The 14,236-nt window shown below is 45.4% G+C and overlaps 1 protein-coding gene across 9 annotated transcripts in view; it reads right to left on the reverse strand.

Moving 5' to 3' along the window:
* Positions 1-805: 805 nt before the first annotated feature.
* Positions 806-14,236, reverse strand: part of MRRF (mitochondrial ribosome recycling factor) — a 52,937-nt gene continuing 39,506 nt past the window's right edge. For all 9 annotated transcript variants that reach the window (XM_047829612.1, XM_047829611.1, XM_047829621.1 and 6 more), the window contains 2 exons: positions 10,156-10,315; positions 806-1,655 (listed from right to left, as the gene is read on the reverse strand). In XM_047829612.1, coding sequence (XP_047685568.1) covers positions 1,578-1,655; positions 10,156-10,315 — 238 coding nt within the window. In that variant the 3' untranslated portion in view covers positions 806-1,577. The remainder of the gene's footprint in view (positions 1,656-10,155; positions 10,316-14,236) is intronic.

The raw sequence follows: 14,236 nt of genomic DNA on the forward strand, positions 1-14,236 counted from the left end.
AGGTCACACCTTACCCATTTTTGCATTCCCAGCATGTAGCACAGCACCTGACACACAGTGTGCTCCATAAATGTTTATGAAGGCTGCAGGATGCGTGGGCAGAGCACAAGCTTTAGATCAGGCCTCAGTTTGAACCCCAGCTCTGCCACTTGCTAGCTGTGTAACAACCCCCGGCAAGAAACTTGACCTCTTTTGAGCTCCTCCCTCTTGGTAAAATGAGTCTGACAGTGAAGAATGGAACCTTCTATCACTTGCTAGGCTTGTTACTTTGGGCAAGTTACCCAATACTCTCAAGTCCCCATTCTCAGTTTTTCTATTTGTAAAGTGGAGAGAATACACATCTCGCAAGTGTACCATGAAGATTAAAGATATTACCTAGAACTGCATCTAGCTCATGATGGCTATATTATGAATGAGAGAAAGGAAAGCAAGAAAGGAAAGGAAGGGAAGGGAAAGGGAAAAAGAAGGAAGGAAGGAAGATTAATTATTATGGAGAATCAATCGATTGTTTACTGGAGAAAAAACCTAACAACCCAGCACCCAAAGATGAGCCACAACAAACCACTTGTCTGTCAACAACAGGCGGGCCCTGGGGGAAAGGTATCTCATCTCCAAGTAAATGCTGAGGACAAAGGCAAGGCAAGAGTGGAAAATGACAGAATGATGGTGTTATGATTGGAAGGACGGGAAAAGAAGCCAGTATTTGTTGAGCGGCTACTCTGTGCAATTCATTCACAACACATCTCGATGCCTACTATGTTCCAGACATTACGCCAAGATCTGAGGAAAATGAAGATCTAGAGACTAAGTATCAAAAAGGTTTAATTCAAAGCAGTAGACAGTCCTGAGAGCCAATAATAGGAGCCCTAGGTTGGGGGAATGAGGAGGACTTCCCGGAGCAAGTGGTACCCAAGCAGGGACGTGAAGGATGAACAGGACTGGCCAAGTAGGTCAGCAGCGGAGGAACGGTCGAGGCAGAGAAAAAATCATGTGTGAAGATGACTCAGAGGCAAAAGTATTGTTCTGGTGGCTTTCCGTAAAGGTCCTTAGGGAACATTAATCCGGATTGACTCTACCCGTTCCTTTGTGGTTGTTATTCTTTACAATTTATTTTGATTTTATTGTTACGTAAGAACGGGCCTCTGGCGAAGGGATCCAGTCACAGGTGAAGACCCACACCAGCCCAGAGTTCAAAGTTGGGGACAGGGCCTGACTAATTGAAAAGGAGGCTCCCAAGATGAGAAACAGACGGGCTAAGCCTGTCAATAGTCCTAGTTGCTTGGCAATGTCACGATCAGGGCAAATGGCTGAAGTAGAGGCCATCTGTCAGCAACAGATACTCTCTGAGGGCCACCCATGGCAGAGGGCCAGGGCAGAATGGGGTGGACAGGGAGCAGGAAGAAGAGAAGGAACAAGTCTGGGTGCCCCACCAGAAGGCCTGGAAGGCTGAGCCTCACAAACACTGACAACTGCAAGACGGCAGCCTTCGGTGTAGACGGGGAAGAGGGGTGCCAATGTGCCACCCACGGGCTCCACCAGAAACCAGGCTCTGGAGTACTGCTGCCCCTGGTGGGCTTTCATCCGAGGAGTTCTTTGGTCTTCGCTGCCAGATGCCTGTCCAGCTCTGCTGCCGTATCATCGGCCATTTGGCTGATCTGCAGGGACACAAAATGAGACAGCCCGATAACTGAGGCTGGCGAAGGAGAGGGGGACAGACATTCCAAAGCTATGACGAAGTGATCTGGGAAACGGTAACGGTGACAAAAGCCTCACACTATTCAGGCACCATGCTGATTCCTAACAGCAGCCCCATGAAATAGATACAATTATTATCCCCATTTCACAGATGAGGAAACTGGGGCAGTGAATCACTTGTTCAGGATACACAGCTCAGGTAGCAATGACAAAATTGAATCCTGAGTAGTCTGATTTCACAGCCCAAAATTCTTAAATATTATTATAGAATACAGAGAAGCCAGCTTTCTCTGTCACTTAATGACCCTCTAGAATTTCCTACACCTCAGACACTCTGCTATCTAAATCCCATACTAATTGATAAGAATATTAAGATCCCAATAGTTTAAGCAGAAAAAAGAAGTCCTGAGAAAAGATGAAGTAAATCTGGTTAACAAACCTGGGAAATTCATCAGACACGGAAGAAATGCAAATGGAAACAAGATATAATTCAGTTATCGTAGTTAACAAAATCTGATGTTGTCATTTTTAATTACAATATTCGACTCCAGAAAGCTATGGTAAAATGGATAAGCTCGTACATCAGTGAAAAGAATTCAAGTGGATGCAAATGTCCGTAACATTTTTTTCACCCCCCAAATCTCTCCACTGGGAAATTACCACATGAATGGAATCTGAAAAAAATTTCTAACGTTCTATATGCAAATACATATTATATATACATATATGTGTATATATATATATATATATATAGGCTTTATTTTTAATAACAAAAAGTCAGAAAATCTAAAGTGATAGAACAGGGAAGCGTATGAGTACATACAGCCATTAAAAATGGCAAAGACTGGGGCGCCTGGGTGGCTCGGTTGAGCGTCCGACTTCGCTCAGGTCACGATCTCACGGTCCGTGAGTTCGAGCCCCGCATCAGGCTCTGTGCTGACAGCTCAGAGCCTGGAGCCTGCTTCAGATTCTGTGTCTCCCTCTCTCTCTGGCCCTCCCCCCGTTCATGCTCTGTCTCTCTCTGTCTCAAAAATAAATAAATGTTAAAAAATAAATAAATAAAAATAAATAAATAAAAAAAAATGGCAAAGACGGTCTATTTCTCGCGGTGAGGGTATAAGTACGAGAAACACAAAACAACTTAGTGAGTGCAGCAGCTTCCCTCCCACGTCTAAAAGGGACCCGAGGCAGGAAGCCTTGAAGGGGGCAGCACGGGGCCCAGGATCTGTGTGCTCAGTGGCACAGCAGCTGTTTGACATCTTTATTTGCAGACCACAGGCCTTGGCCAGGAACTGGGAACTAAATGCACTGTGGAAAGGGAAGAAACTAAAAAGGATTTGGAGCAACTGGCCCCGGGCAGGGAGACAACCAGGCTCTCACCATAGCAACAGCTGCTTGTTTGTAGCTGGGAAAGCACCGCTTCAGGGGCTGCTGGGCACGCGGCTGGGCTCCAAACGGCCGCTTGGGCCCTCCTCACTCAGCCACGTACTCTTTAGATGCTCTGCCCACCCCCCCGCCCCCGGGGCGGCCACCTTGCACGGCGCGTGGCATGGTGCCCGCAGCACTCACTCCAGCGCCTGGAGGCCGGCAGCCTGGGATGGCAGGAGCCAGCACCGCAACGCTCCTCTGGGAAAATGGCGTGGAGGGCAGTTTGGGTTCAAGAGTGGGGACCAGGGGGAGGAAGAATACCTAGGGTAACAGTGCGATAATGTGGGTGCTGGATTACATTCTCGGTGGGATAACAATGTGCAAGTCACTGAGCCTCGCTTTCCTCATCTCTCAAATGGGGACGCTGGGCCCTTCCTCAGAGTGGTTGTGAAGGGCTAAGTGCGTTCATCGATATGCAGGCACAGCGTAAACGGCTTATTTGCTATGCAAATCGGCTTGTGTTACTCTGAGTTTATCATTTCCTGACTTCAAGTTAATCGATTCATGGAAATATTTACTAACTTTCTACCAAATTGTAGGCACAAAGTGCCCCTGGGGACAGTCAGGCTGCAAGTTCATCTTGTCTGTCTTCGTCAGACTTCTTAAGATAATGATCACCAACAATGACCCCACTGCCACCAGCAGCTCCCCCCTACTGAGTATCACTACATGTCAGACACTGGGCTAAAAACTTCCTGTACACTATTTCACATGATCCTCAAAACATATGAAATGCTGTTATTATCTCCCTTTAAAACATTGTGAATATTTCATTAGTTCACCTGCCGGTTGCACAGCAGTTCTTTAGTATGCAAAGGGGTTTTGTCCTCTGCTATTTCATTCAAATCCAACAACCACACATAACCTCTGTAAGGCAGGTGGGTCAGGTATTATCCCCACTGTACAGAGGAGTAAACCAAGGCACAAAATGTTAACTCTCCTGCCCAAGGTCACATCAGAAAGTCAGTGGTGAGACTGAGTGAGGAACTCACCCACCCCAACTGCCAGTTTGGTGCCGCGACTCCCCTGGGGAGTCCCCCCACCCCTCCGGCACCAGTGGAACTGGGTGAGGGTCACTCCAACAGCCGATCCCAGTTCTACATTCAAAGGGTGGGGAAAGGAAAGGGACGGGCAAATATAGCGGACGCTTAGCGAGGACCAGCAACCCCACCAGCCGCGTTTAATATATGTCCTTTGGTCTTCTCGCCAGTCCTGGGAGATAAGACCCACTACTCCCACTTTATAGAAGCTCAGAAAGGCGAAGCCGTTCGCTAACCTGAGCAGCTGAGAAGTAAAAGAGCTGGGATGGGAGTCAGTCAGGCCTGACTGCCGGCAGAGCAAGAGTCCTTTCCGTTTTAATACACTGCCTCATAGAGATCACATCACCATCACCCTACCGCCACCACATCTGCTCCCTTCCAGTGCAGGAGAAGGGAAGGCAGAGACAGGAAAGGGGATGGCGGGAGCACAAGGCGCACCGGGGCGGGCTGGGTAAAGTCAGCCTTCCCGAGGCCTGTCGGAACACCCAGGGCCTCACCTGGTCCAGCCCGCTGCCTGCGTGCCTGTCCTGTCCGCTAGGAGCCCTGCCCTCCTTCAGCCACCAGCACCCAGCCTCACTCAGAGCAGCAAGCTCCTCAGAAAAAGATCTTGGCCAGATGTACTGGTGGTTTCTGCCAAGTGCTTTCATGCTCGGCAGGCCCATTTACTGACGCAAAGGTGAGAGAGCAGGCTGGCGGATGTCAGAGTCCTGGGAGGGCAGGCCCCTGTCCTTCTTCAGCAGAGCTGGCCTGGGCTGAGGACTGGGAGGGTGGGGGTGGGGGTGGGGGTCAGAAGGGACTCTAGGGATAGAACCCACAACCAAATCCTTCCATTTTTATACACCAAAGAAGGAAGAGTTTTATAACCTAGTTTTTAAAAATCTGACCTCAAAAGAATTTTGGAACATACAAAAAAATGTCCCACAAAGAATAATATTGAAATTGCTCATAATCCCATTGCCTGAAAGATGAACAACGTTCTCTAGTGGATAAGATGCCACCCTTTTTTTTAAGATTTTATTTTTTTTTTTTTTAATTTTTTTTTTTCAATGTTTATTTATTTTTGCACAGAGAGAGACAGAGCATGAACGGGGGAGGGGCAGAGAGAGAGGGAGACACAGAATCGGAAACAGGCTCCAGGCTCTGAGCCATCAGCCCAGAGCCCGACGCGGGGCTCAAACTCACGGACCGCGAGATCGTGACCTGGCTGAAGTCGGACGCTTAACCGACTGCGCCACCCAGGTGCCCCAAGATTTTATTTTTAAGTGATCTCTACACCCAATGTGGGGCTCAAACTCACAAGCCCAAGATCAAGAGCCACATGCTCTACCGACTGAACCAGCTGGGCACCCCTAAGCTGCCAATCCTTTAATGTACATAAAAGGTTCTGTTATAAAAATGGAGTCATATTATAATATTGTTATGTAACCTACCTTAAAAGAATAAATTCCAGGGCTCCTGGGTGACTCAATTGGTTAAGCGCCCGACTTTGGCTCAGGTCATGATCTCGCAGTTTGTGAGTTCGAGCCCCGTGTCGGGTTCTGGGCTGACAGCTCAGAGCCTGGAGCCTGCTTCGGATTCTGTGTCTCCCTCTCTCTCTGTCCCTCCCTGCTGGCACCCTGACACACTCTCTCTCTTTCTCTCTCTCAAAAATAAACATTAAATAAATAAATTCCAAAAGAAACTTACCATATCTGCAAAATATTTTTTATAACTGTCTCTATACAGAGATTCCAGTAAGTGGATGTAACACAATTTATTTTCCCATTGTCAGAAATTTAGACAGTTTCCAATTTCCAACAGATACCTCTGTAGGTAAGATTCTCAACAATTTTATTTTGGATAAATTCCTAAGCCACTGAATCAGAAATGTATGGATTTTGGTATATATTGCTATATTATTTTAGAAAGGTTGTATAGATTTATACAAAGAATAACTTAATCTTTTCTGTGGAGGGTAGAAACAAAAGCAATACTTCCAAGATAAGCAGCATTTCAAGCTCACACTAAAAATTCTGGGTTCAGATGTTAGGCATTAGGAAAGGCAACAAATTTTTAAAAATATACATATTCTAAAAACCTTGCGAGTGATTTAGGCAGTAAGAATCTTAAAAATATGCATTCCCGTTGTGCAGTAATTCCACACTTGGGACTCTATCCTAGGGAAATCATCTCTACAAAGATTTATGTATAAAAATATTCACTGCAACCTTATTTATAACAAAAAAAGTTTAAACAAACTAAATGTCCAACAAGAGGCTTATGAAAGTGAATTATGGTATAAACCACAAGACAGACTATTTCGTAACCATCAGAAATGGCTGTTTAAGACACGAGAAAATGCTAATGGTTTTAATGCTAAACAGAAAATATAAAAAGCTGAGTACAAAACTGTATGAATACTACATTCTCAGCCGTGTTAAAAACTGTGTAGTTAAAAAAAAAAAACAAAACAAAAAAGAGGGAAAGCAGAAATACTCCAAAATGTTAAGAGCAGTTGTCTCTGCAATGTGGGTTTATGGTGTGGATTTTTCCCCCATGTTTTAAAACAGTCTTCTGAACTCTACATTTTCTACAATGAGCATACATTACACTTTAATAATCAAGAACAAAGTAAACAAATACATTTTTACAAACTTTGATAAAATAACAATCAGCTTGTCTCACTTATTCAAAAAACCAAAACAAAAAACACACACCCAAAACTCCAGATTAGTGCCTTCTGTCAGAGAAAAAGAATAAAACAAAGTGTGCACCAGCCTGTCTCCTGAAGATTTTCTTACTCAAACTTTAAACCATATGACAATAAACTATTAATCTAATGATAAGAACTCACATTTAAATGATAATATCTTAAATAATAAAGGTTCTTGCACTGGATATATTATGTATATACACGGTGATCCTTTCTCTTGTAATATGACGTTATACCTTTCCAGAGATAACTTGAAGGTCTGCACTAGAATGTTAACAATGGTCATCTCTGGGGGATGAGATTCCAATTACTATCTTCTTATTTAAAAAAAAAAAAAAATTACATTAAACATGTATAAGCTTAGCATCAGAAAACTAATAAAGTTATCTTCATTTTGAAAAATAAGAATAGTAAACAGTTATAAGTATTGAAGAAAAAAATCTAGTCTAAATAGGAAGGTGAAAAGCCAGGTGCTAGTGTGAAGGCTTCTAGCCACTTTGTCAAGTGGGTTTTATCAAGAGTATTGTTTATCTGATCATTCCTCCCATTGCAGGGAACACAGGCTCTGGTCCCTGAGGCACAGGGCCAGTCTTGTTGAGTGAGGAGTGCCTGGCAGGTTCCCGAGGCCCACGGGCCTACCACTAAGAAGCAGTGAAAAGGTCTAGTGTTGACTGTAGAGACAGACTCTCCTGGGGATGGACAAGGAGCTGGCCCAGGTGGGGCCAGGGACAGACTCCTGCAAGGCAGGATGGGTGCTCAGAAAGGCCAGCCTAACCCAGGAGCCTCTTTTAGCTGGTACAGGGAAAAAAGAGAAGAGGGCACAAAGAAGGTGAGAAGGGAGCTCTGAGAGTCCAGGAGTTGGATATTCTAAAGGTGCTTCTAACATCTCCAGGGCAACCCTTTAAGGCAGGAATTACAAATCCCTTTTTAAATTTTTTTTTTTTTTTTTAACGTTTATTTATTTTTGGGACAGAGAGAGACAGAGCATGAATGGGGGAGGGGCAGAGAGAGAGGGAGACACAGAATTGGAAACAGGCTCCAGGCTCTGAGCCATCAGCCCAGAGCCCGACGCGGGGCTCGAACTCACGGACCGCGAGATCGTGACCTGGCTGAAGTCGGACGCTTAACCGACTGCGCCACCCAGGCGCCCCTCAAATCCCTTTTTACAGAACAAACGGACTACAAGGAGTCAAGAAATGTCCCCAGGGTCACAGGACATCAAGTGCAGAACTCCCTTGATCTAACTCTGGTATCATCACAGGGGTACACCGTAAGGCTTCTAGGTCATTAATTACCTTCTGTGTCTGCTTTTGCAGAATTATCTGGGCAGCTTTTTAAAAATATACATTCCTAGGTAAACATACTGAATATCAGAAAATGCAGGAGCAGAGCCCAGGCCCAGCTTTTTCTTTGGTGGTGGTTAAGGCCGGCCTACAACTGGCATTCTAACTGCTGGTCCAGGAGGAGAGCAATTGGTTAATTTATGGCCTCCTCCAGATGCCCCTTAACAGCGTTCCTTGCTTCCAACCTCTTCTCTCCTTACTCCCCATCCTGCCCACACTCACATTCAATCTTCCTAAAATAATGATTCTATGGTGGATGCAGAGGCTTTAAGCTAGCCTGTTATACTACGCTAAACATTATTCTATCTCCTAAATACTAGTAAATTCATCTTCCTATCTTAATTCCACCGGTTCCGGTTCAGGTTCAGACCACCATTTCCTGGCTGGATTTCTGTAACAGCCCCCCTGGCCTCCCTGCCTCCAGTCGTGCCCCCTACAATCTGTCTTCTACACAGCCACCATAGTCATCTTTCATAAGCACAGATATGACCTCCCCACGGTCTGCAAAAAAGAAAAAATCTTGCCAGGGAGTTACTATATCAGAATCACGGGAGGAGCATTTAAAAATGCAGATCCCATGGGGCGTCTGGGTGGCTCAGTCAGTTAAGCATCTGACTCCGGCTCAAGTCATGATCTCACAGTCTGTGAGTTTGAGCCCTGCGTCGGGCTCTGTGCTGACAGGTCAGAGCCTGGAGGCTGCTTCGGATTCTGTGTCTCCCTCTCTCTCTGCCCCTCCCCCACTCACTCTGTCTCAAAAATAAACATTAAAAAAAATTTTTTTAATGCAGATCCCTAGGCCCCACCCCAGACTCACTGACTCAATCTCTGAGAGCAGGGCCCCAGAAACCTGTATTTTTATAAGCTCCTCAAGTGGTTGTGATGCTGTGGTGGATTAGACTACTATTCTATAAATATTCACTCCCTCCCCTGCAGTTCCATGAATATATATATTTTCCTGTCTCAGTGATACTGGGCTTGGCCCATGTGATTCACTTGGCCAATGGGATGGACCAAGAACAGGTGCTTAAAATGTACTTGAGTGGTTAGGCTTACGCTCTTGGCATCTGCTGTTGCAAAGATGCCCTGAGAAGACTGTTGACTCCAGAAGACTGAGAGACACATAAAGCAGAGTTGAACCCAATCCAACATCTGGAGCCAAGCCCACTAAGCCCAGCCTGGAACCACGACCCCCCAGCTGAGCAGATACGAGACTAAGAAATAATGCCCGATATTGTAAATCGCCGAGTTTTGAGGTGGTCTGTTAGGCAGCATTTATCAGACAACTGATAGAGTGGCACAGCCCGTGTGGGAGTCTCTGGACATGCTAAAGTTCAACCTGCTCAGCGTGGCCTCCAAGCCCTTCCATGGACTGGCCACTGTGTCCTTTCTTCCCATTCCGAAGTCCCAGCCACTGTTCACACCAGACACCCACCCGCACAATGTTCTTTTACACAGCATACCTTTGCGTGGTTATTCTACCTTCCTCCAGTCTCTCAATGTTTTACTGCAGCTGTTCAAGTGCCGCTACTCAGCATAGGAAGAACACCGTTAAGTCCTTCTGTGTCAGCACCCAACCAACCACACGACAGTATTAGCAAACAGGCTCTGAAGTTAGTCTGCCTGTGTTGGGATCCACTGGGACCACTTACCAGCAGTGTGGCTTTGAGTGAGGTATTTACCTTCTCCGAACCTCAGTTTCCCCACGACCCACTTCACAGCTCTGTAGCAACGGGGAGAAATGAAGGGTTCGGCGTGGAGCCTGGGACCTAGCAAAGCATCAACAGCACCCTCCCTTCCTCCATATCCCCAGGGCTAAGCCCAGAACAGAGACTCCATCAGTCCTGATCACGTCAATGGAAGAACCGGGGGTATTGTTTTAGTTTTTCTCTCTTCAGACACAAACAAGTGGTTCCCTGCGTCAGAGACGTTAACTACTACATCTGTTGGTGGTAGTTACCTGTTTCTCTATGAGCCTAATGGTGTCCTCGGAGACCTTGTCTTTTGATTTCTTTAGCTTATTCATTGCGTTGGTACGAACTTTCCGTAAAGAATCCTTGGCCTTGTTGGTGTTCTGTTTCGCCAGTTTCACCAGCATTTCCCTGTGCTCCCTGGTCACTCTGATTAAAAAAAAAAAGAAGAACATTTCAGCAAGATCATCCTCTACAGTATCTGTTAGCCAAGAATTTAACATTACTCTGTCCACTAGCTCCACGGTTTGTAGCTTTGCTCTCCTTTGGTGATGACCTTTACGTTCCTGAAACGTGCCCAGGGGTGTGCTCAGGGTCAAGTAAAGTTCCTGGTGAGTCAGGTGAGGAGAGCTATGAAGAGAACTGCTTAAAAGCTCAAGCCAGGGTGTCCTAACCATGCCACCTGACCATGCATAACTGACTTCCTCTCCTCAGAGTTCCCACCTGTATAATGGGGATGCTGTGAAGATTATATGAGATGGTGCACATAAACTGTTTAGCACCGGCCCTGGCCCATTTGAAGGACGTCACTATCAGCTCTACCTCTACCCCTTTCTCACCCACTAAAGATGCAACACAAATGAGTGATGATGCTATAGAAACGTGCCATCGTCAAATCTCTAAATCACCCGAAACAAGTAGCAATCTTCAGAATCTTATTATTTTAGCAAATTACTTGTGCGTCACTTCAAAACTGACCAAGACAGAACACGAGTCCCAACCACCACACCAGGAAACTTCCACAGAGACGTCATGAGAGTGTCTGACACACGTAAATAAGTGCTCAATGCCACTTATTTTCACTATTCCCTTCCTCCTCCTAACAACGCCAATGAGCACATTGAAGGCCTACTACAAACCCCTGGGAAAGGCTGAACCTTACAACTATATGAGGCACTTATTATTATTCTTACGTTACGTGGACTCATCACAACAACCCAGCAAAGTAACCCAACACGTTTGCTCTGCCTTTGTTTCTTGGTCACGTATACAGTTGAGTGCCTACTTACCTACAAAAGCAGTGCCGGGCATGTGAACAGTAACAGACTTGTGGTCGACACTAACAGACCTTTGTTCTGTTAGTAGGGACCTCGGCCAGACATTTACCATGGGAGTGTGGGAAGTGCTGTGGTAAGGGCAGCGGAGAAGTACAAGGTGCCACAGGAGCACAAAAGCAGCTCAGCTAACTCGCCAGGAACCGTCCAAGTTGGGGCAGGCAGCAAGCAAGGGAAGACTCTCCTGAAGAAATAATACCTAAATGCGGCAGTCTTTGGGTCTGCTCACTAGCGTTCTGCTTCTTATTCCTTCCGGTAGGAAAGCATTTTTCCTGTATCTCTAAAGTCTGGCGCGGCTCCACAACTGCTCTGGTCAATGAAACATGAGCAGAAATGACGCGCCTCAGGGCAGAAGCTTTAAGAGCCAGTGTGTCCTCCACCATATTTGTGTCTGTTGGCTGCAATACAAGTGGAGACGGAGCTTCCATCAGCTTGGGTCCCAGAGTGACTATGATAAACAGCACCCACCAGGCAGCATGAGCAAGAAACAGATTTCTGTGATAAGCCATGGAGATTTGGAGATGGTCTGTTACTACAGCATAGCCCGTCCTGTCCTGACTAATACACAACTAGTTCTGAAGAATGAGTGCCGGTTGTCCGTGCTGGCGTGGCAAGGGATGGATTTCCAGGAGGAAGAAAAGAGCACATACAAAGGCTTTCAGCTGCAGAGACCAGGTTTCATTTGAGGAATTACTGGACACAGACAACAAGAGAGTGACAAGAGGCTGGAAACCCATACCATGGAGGGTCTTGAAAGATCATGAGCACCACTTTACAGATGAAGAGAAGGAGGCCCAAGAAGTTTGGGCCAAACCCAGGCTGACCTGTCTCAAAAGCCAATAGTCTCAATATGACAAAATTCCTCTGCCCCCCTGGGTCCTGAAATGGACATCACTGGCCTACGGTTCCTGACCCTCCCATCAGTGTGGTTCTTGCTTGGTGAGGACGATCCCAAGTTCTGGGTCTATGTTCCACGTGAAACACTGACAAGCAGGTGTTAAAGATTTAGTGGCATCTACCTGCTATTTTTTTTTTTTCCCTGACAGGATGAGGGAAAAAAAAAAATTAAAGAATTTTGAGAAAAGATGAGCTCTGAAGACAAAGCGGACAGATGCATTATAAATCAATTCTTCCGGATTCAGCTATTTGAAGGTATTCTCAAAGTAGAAATGATCCTGATTACTGCCATTATTAAGCCCATCTATGCCAGGTGAGTACTTTAAGTACATTACCTCAAAGACCCTCGCAACAACTCTTCCAGCTAGACTCCCCCCATCTTCCAATGAGGAAATTGAGGCGCACAGGTGTGGAGTGACTTACCCACAAGCCTGAGTGACGGGACTGGGATTCAAATCCAGATCTCTCTGCCCTGTGTGCTTTCCACTACTCCGTGCTGCCTACCCCTTGTAATCTATTTCAGATAAATTATGCATTGCTGCCATCACTTCTGCTTCCAGGCAGAAAGCTTTTCAAAGTCAGTAATATGAATCTTGGGACTGAAAAGGACAAAACCACCATGTCAGGAGTTTAGGGATTTGGATCAGATCTTGTTACTTTTATGGTTTTTAATTCATTGAACAAAAATCATGCTGACATGTTTAGGTCTCTTTTTTGTTCTGCCAAAGCATATGTCAGTATAAGGAAGGAAAAGGAAAATTAAAACTTGATCCAGTGATTCAAAAAACTTAATCCCGCTGAAATACTAGGAGGGGCAGAAAATAAATGAATCTGAGTCTGTAAGAAACCTCTTAAACTTCTCTGAGCAGAGGTATTTCAATCTTCTATTTCATATATAATTTGAAATAAGTATCCCACTGCTTAGGCAATCTTTAATAAAAAATTTTTTATCTAACCAACTTCTTTTCACCACATTGTTACATTTACATTTTACGTGAAGAAAAAAACCATATGTATTTTTAAAAAATATAAATTGGGACTCAAAGATGTCTTAGGAGTAAAAGGCTATATAAAGAAAACAAAATTGTAGTAAGTGTAATTTGGCCTTAATACAAACATATTATTTTGTATTAATGTAAATGTGACCACAGTAGACTGTTAACAGCAGACAGTTTCCATACATAATAGTACCCAATTACTGACAATGACAAAAATGTTTCAGTTTCAGGATGCAAGCACAGAGGCAATAATCTAAAGAAATGGAGAGGGGGTGCTGTGAGAGGGTTAAGAAGTGGGGGTGGTGGCGGGCACAGGGAAGGTGGAGAGGAAGAAGGGAATATGCATGCTGGTTCGGGGTGTTGGCTCGAAAGGTATCTCAAATACAAGTTCAGAAGCAGCTGGGGTGATGGAAACCCACTGGTTTTGAAGCCAGCCAGACGTGTTTCATTCCCATGCCTATCACTCAGAAGCTAAGTATCCTTGGGCAAGCTACTTAATCTCTCAGAGCCTCAGATTCCTCACCTGTAAAATGAAGATAATAAAAACACCTTACAGGGTGATGGGAAGAACCAGACATAATACATATATAAAGTACCAATAAAGACAGCAGCACATAGTAGCTTTGAATAAATGATAGCGTTTATGAATGTTTTAATCAAATACACTTAATTACTTCCTCATGAAACAACGAGGGCACATCTGTTTTAGAAAAGAAACACACCATATTATGGAAATATTTTAACTCCTTTCCAAACCAGTGATTAATACATCTGATCATCTCCATCTCGCATTCAGGGGGTTCTCCCGGCACACGCTGGTTTGTCCTCCAGGCTTCTGCACTCAGCCGGTTGGTTCTGAGCACCCGCTCTGCACTTGGCGTGCATTCATTCATCAAGCACTGGCTGAGGCCCCTGAGTCCTGTGCCAGATCCCGGGCCAGGCCGAGGAGCTCCAGAGAGAAGGCAGGCCTGGTCCAACTTCCCCAGAGGCTCAGTCCAGTGGCGGAGACAAACTCGTCAGCCACTACTTAGAAAGGGCGTGAGTGGCACTAGGACAGAGGGGTGGACCTTCCGCAGGAGCACCAGGCAAAAAAGTACAACTCTGCCTCGAGACTTGGAAAA

Source organism: Prionailurus viverrinus, chromosome D4, assembly GCF_022837055.1.
Source record: "Prionailurus viverrinus isolate Anna chromosome D4, UM_Priviv_1.0, whole genome shotgun sequence".
In the NCBI taxonomy this organism is placed as follows: domain Eukaryota; kingdom Metazoa; phylum Chordata; class Mammalia; order Carnivora; family Felidae; genus Prionailurus; species Prionailurus viverrinus.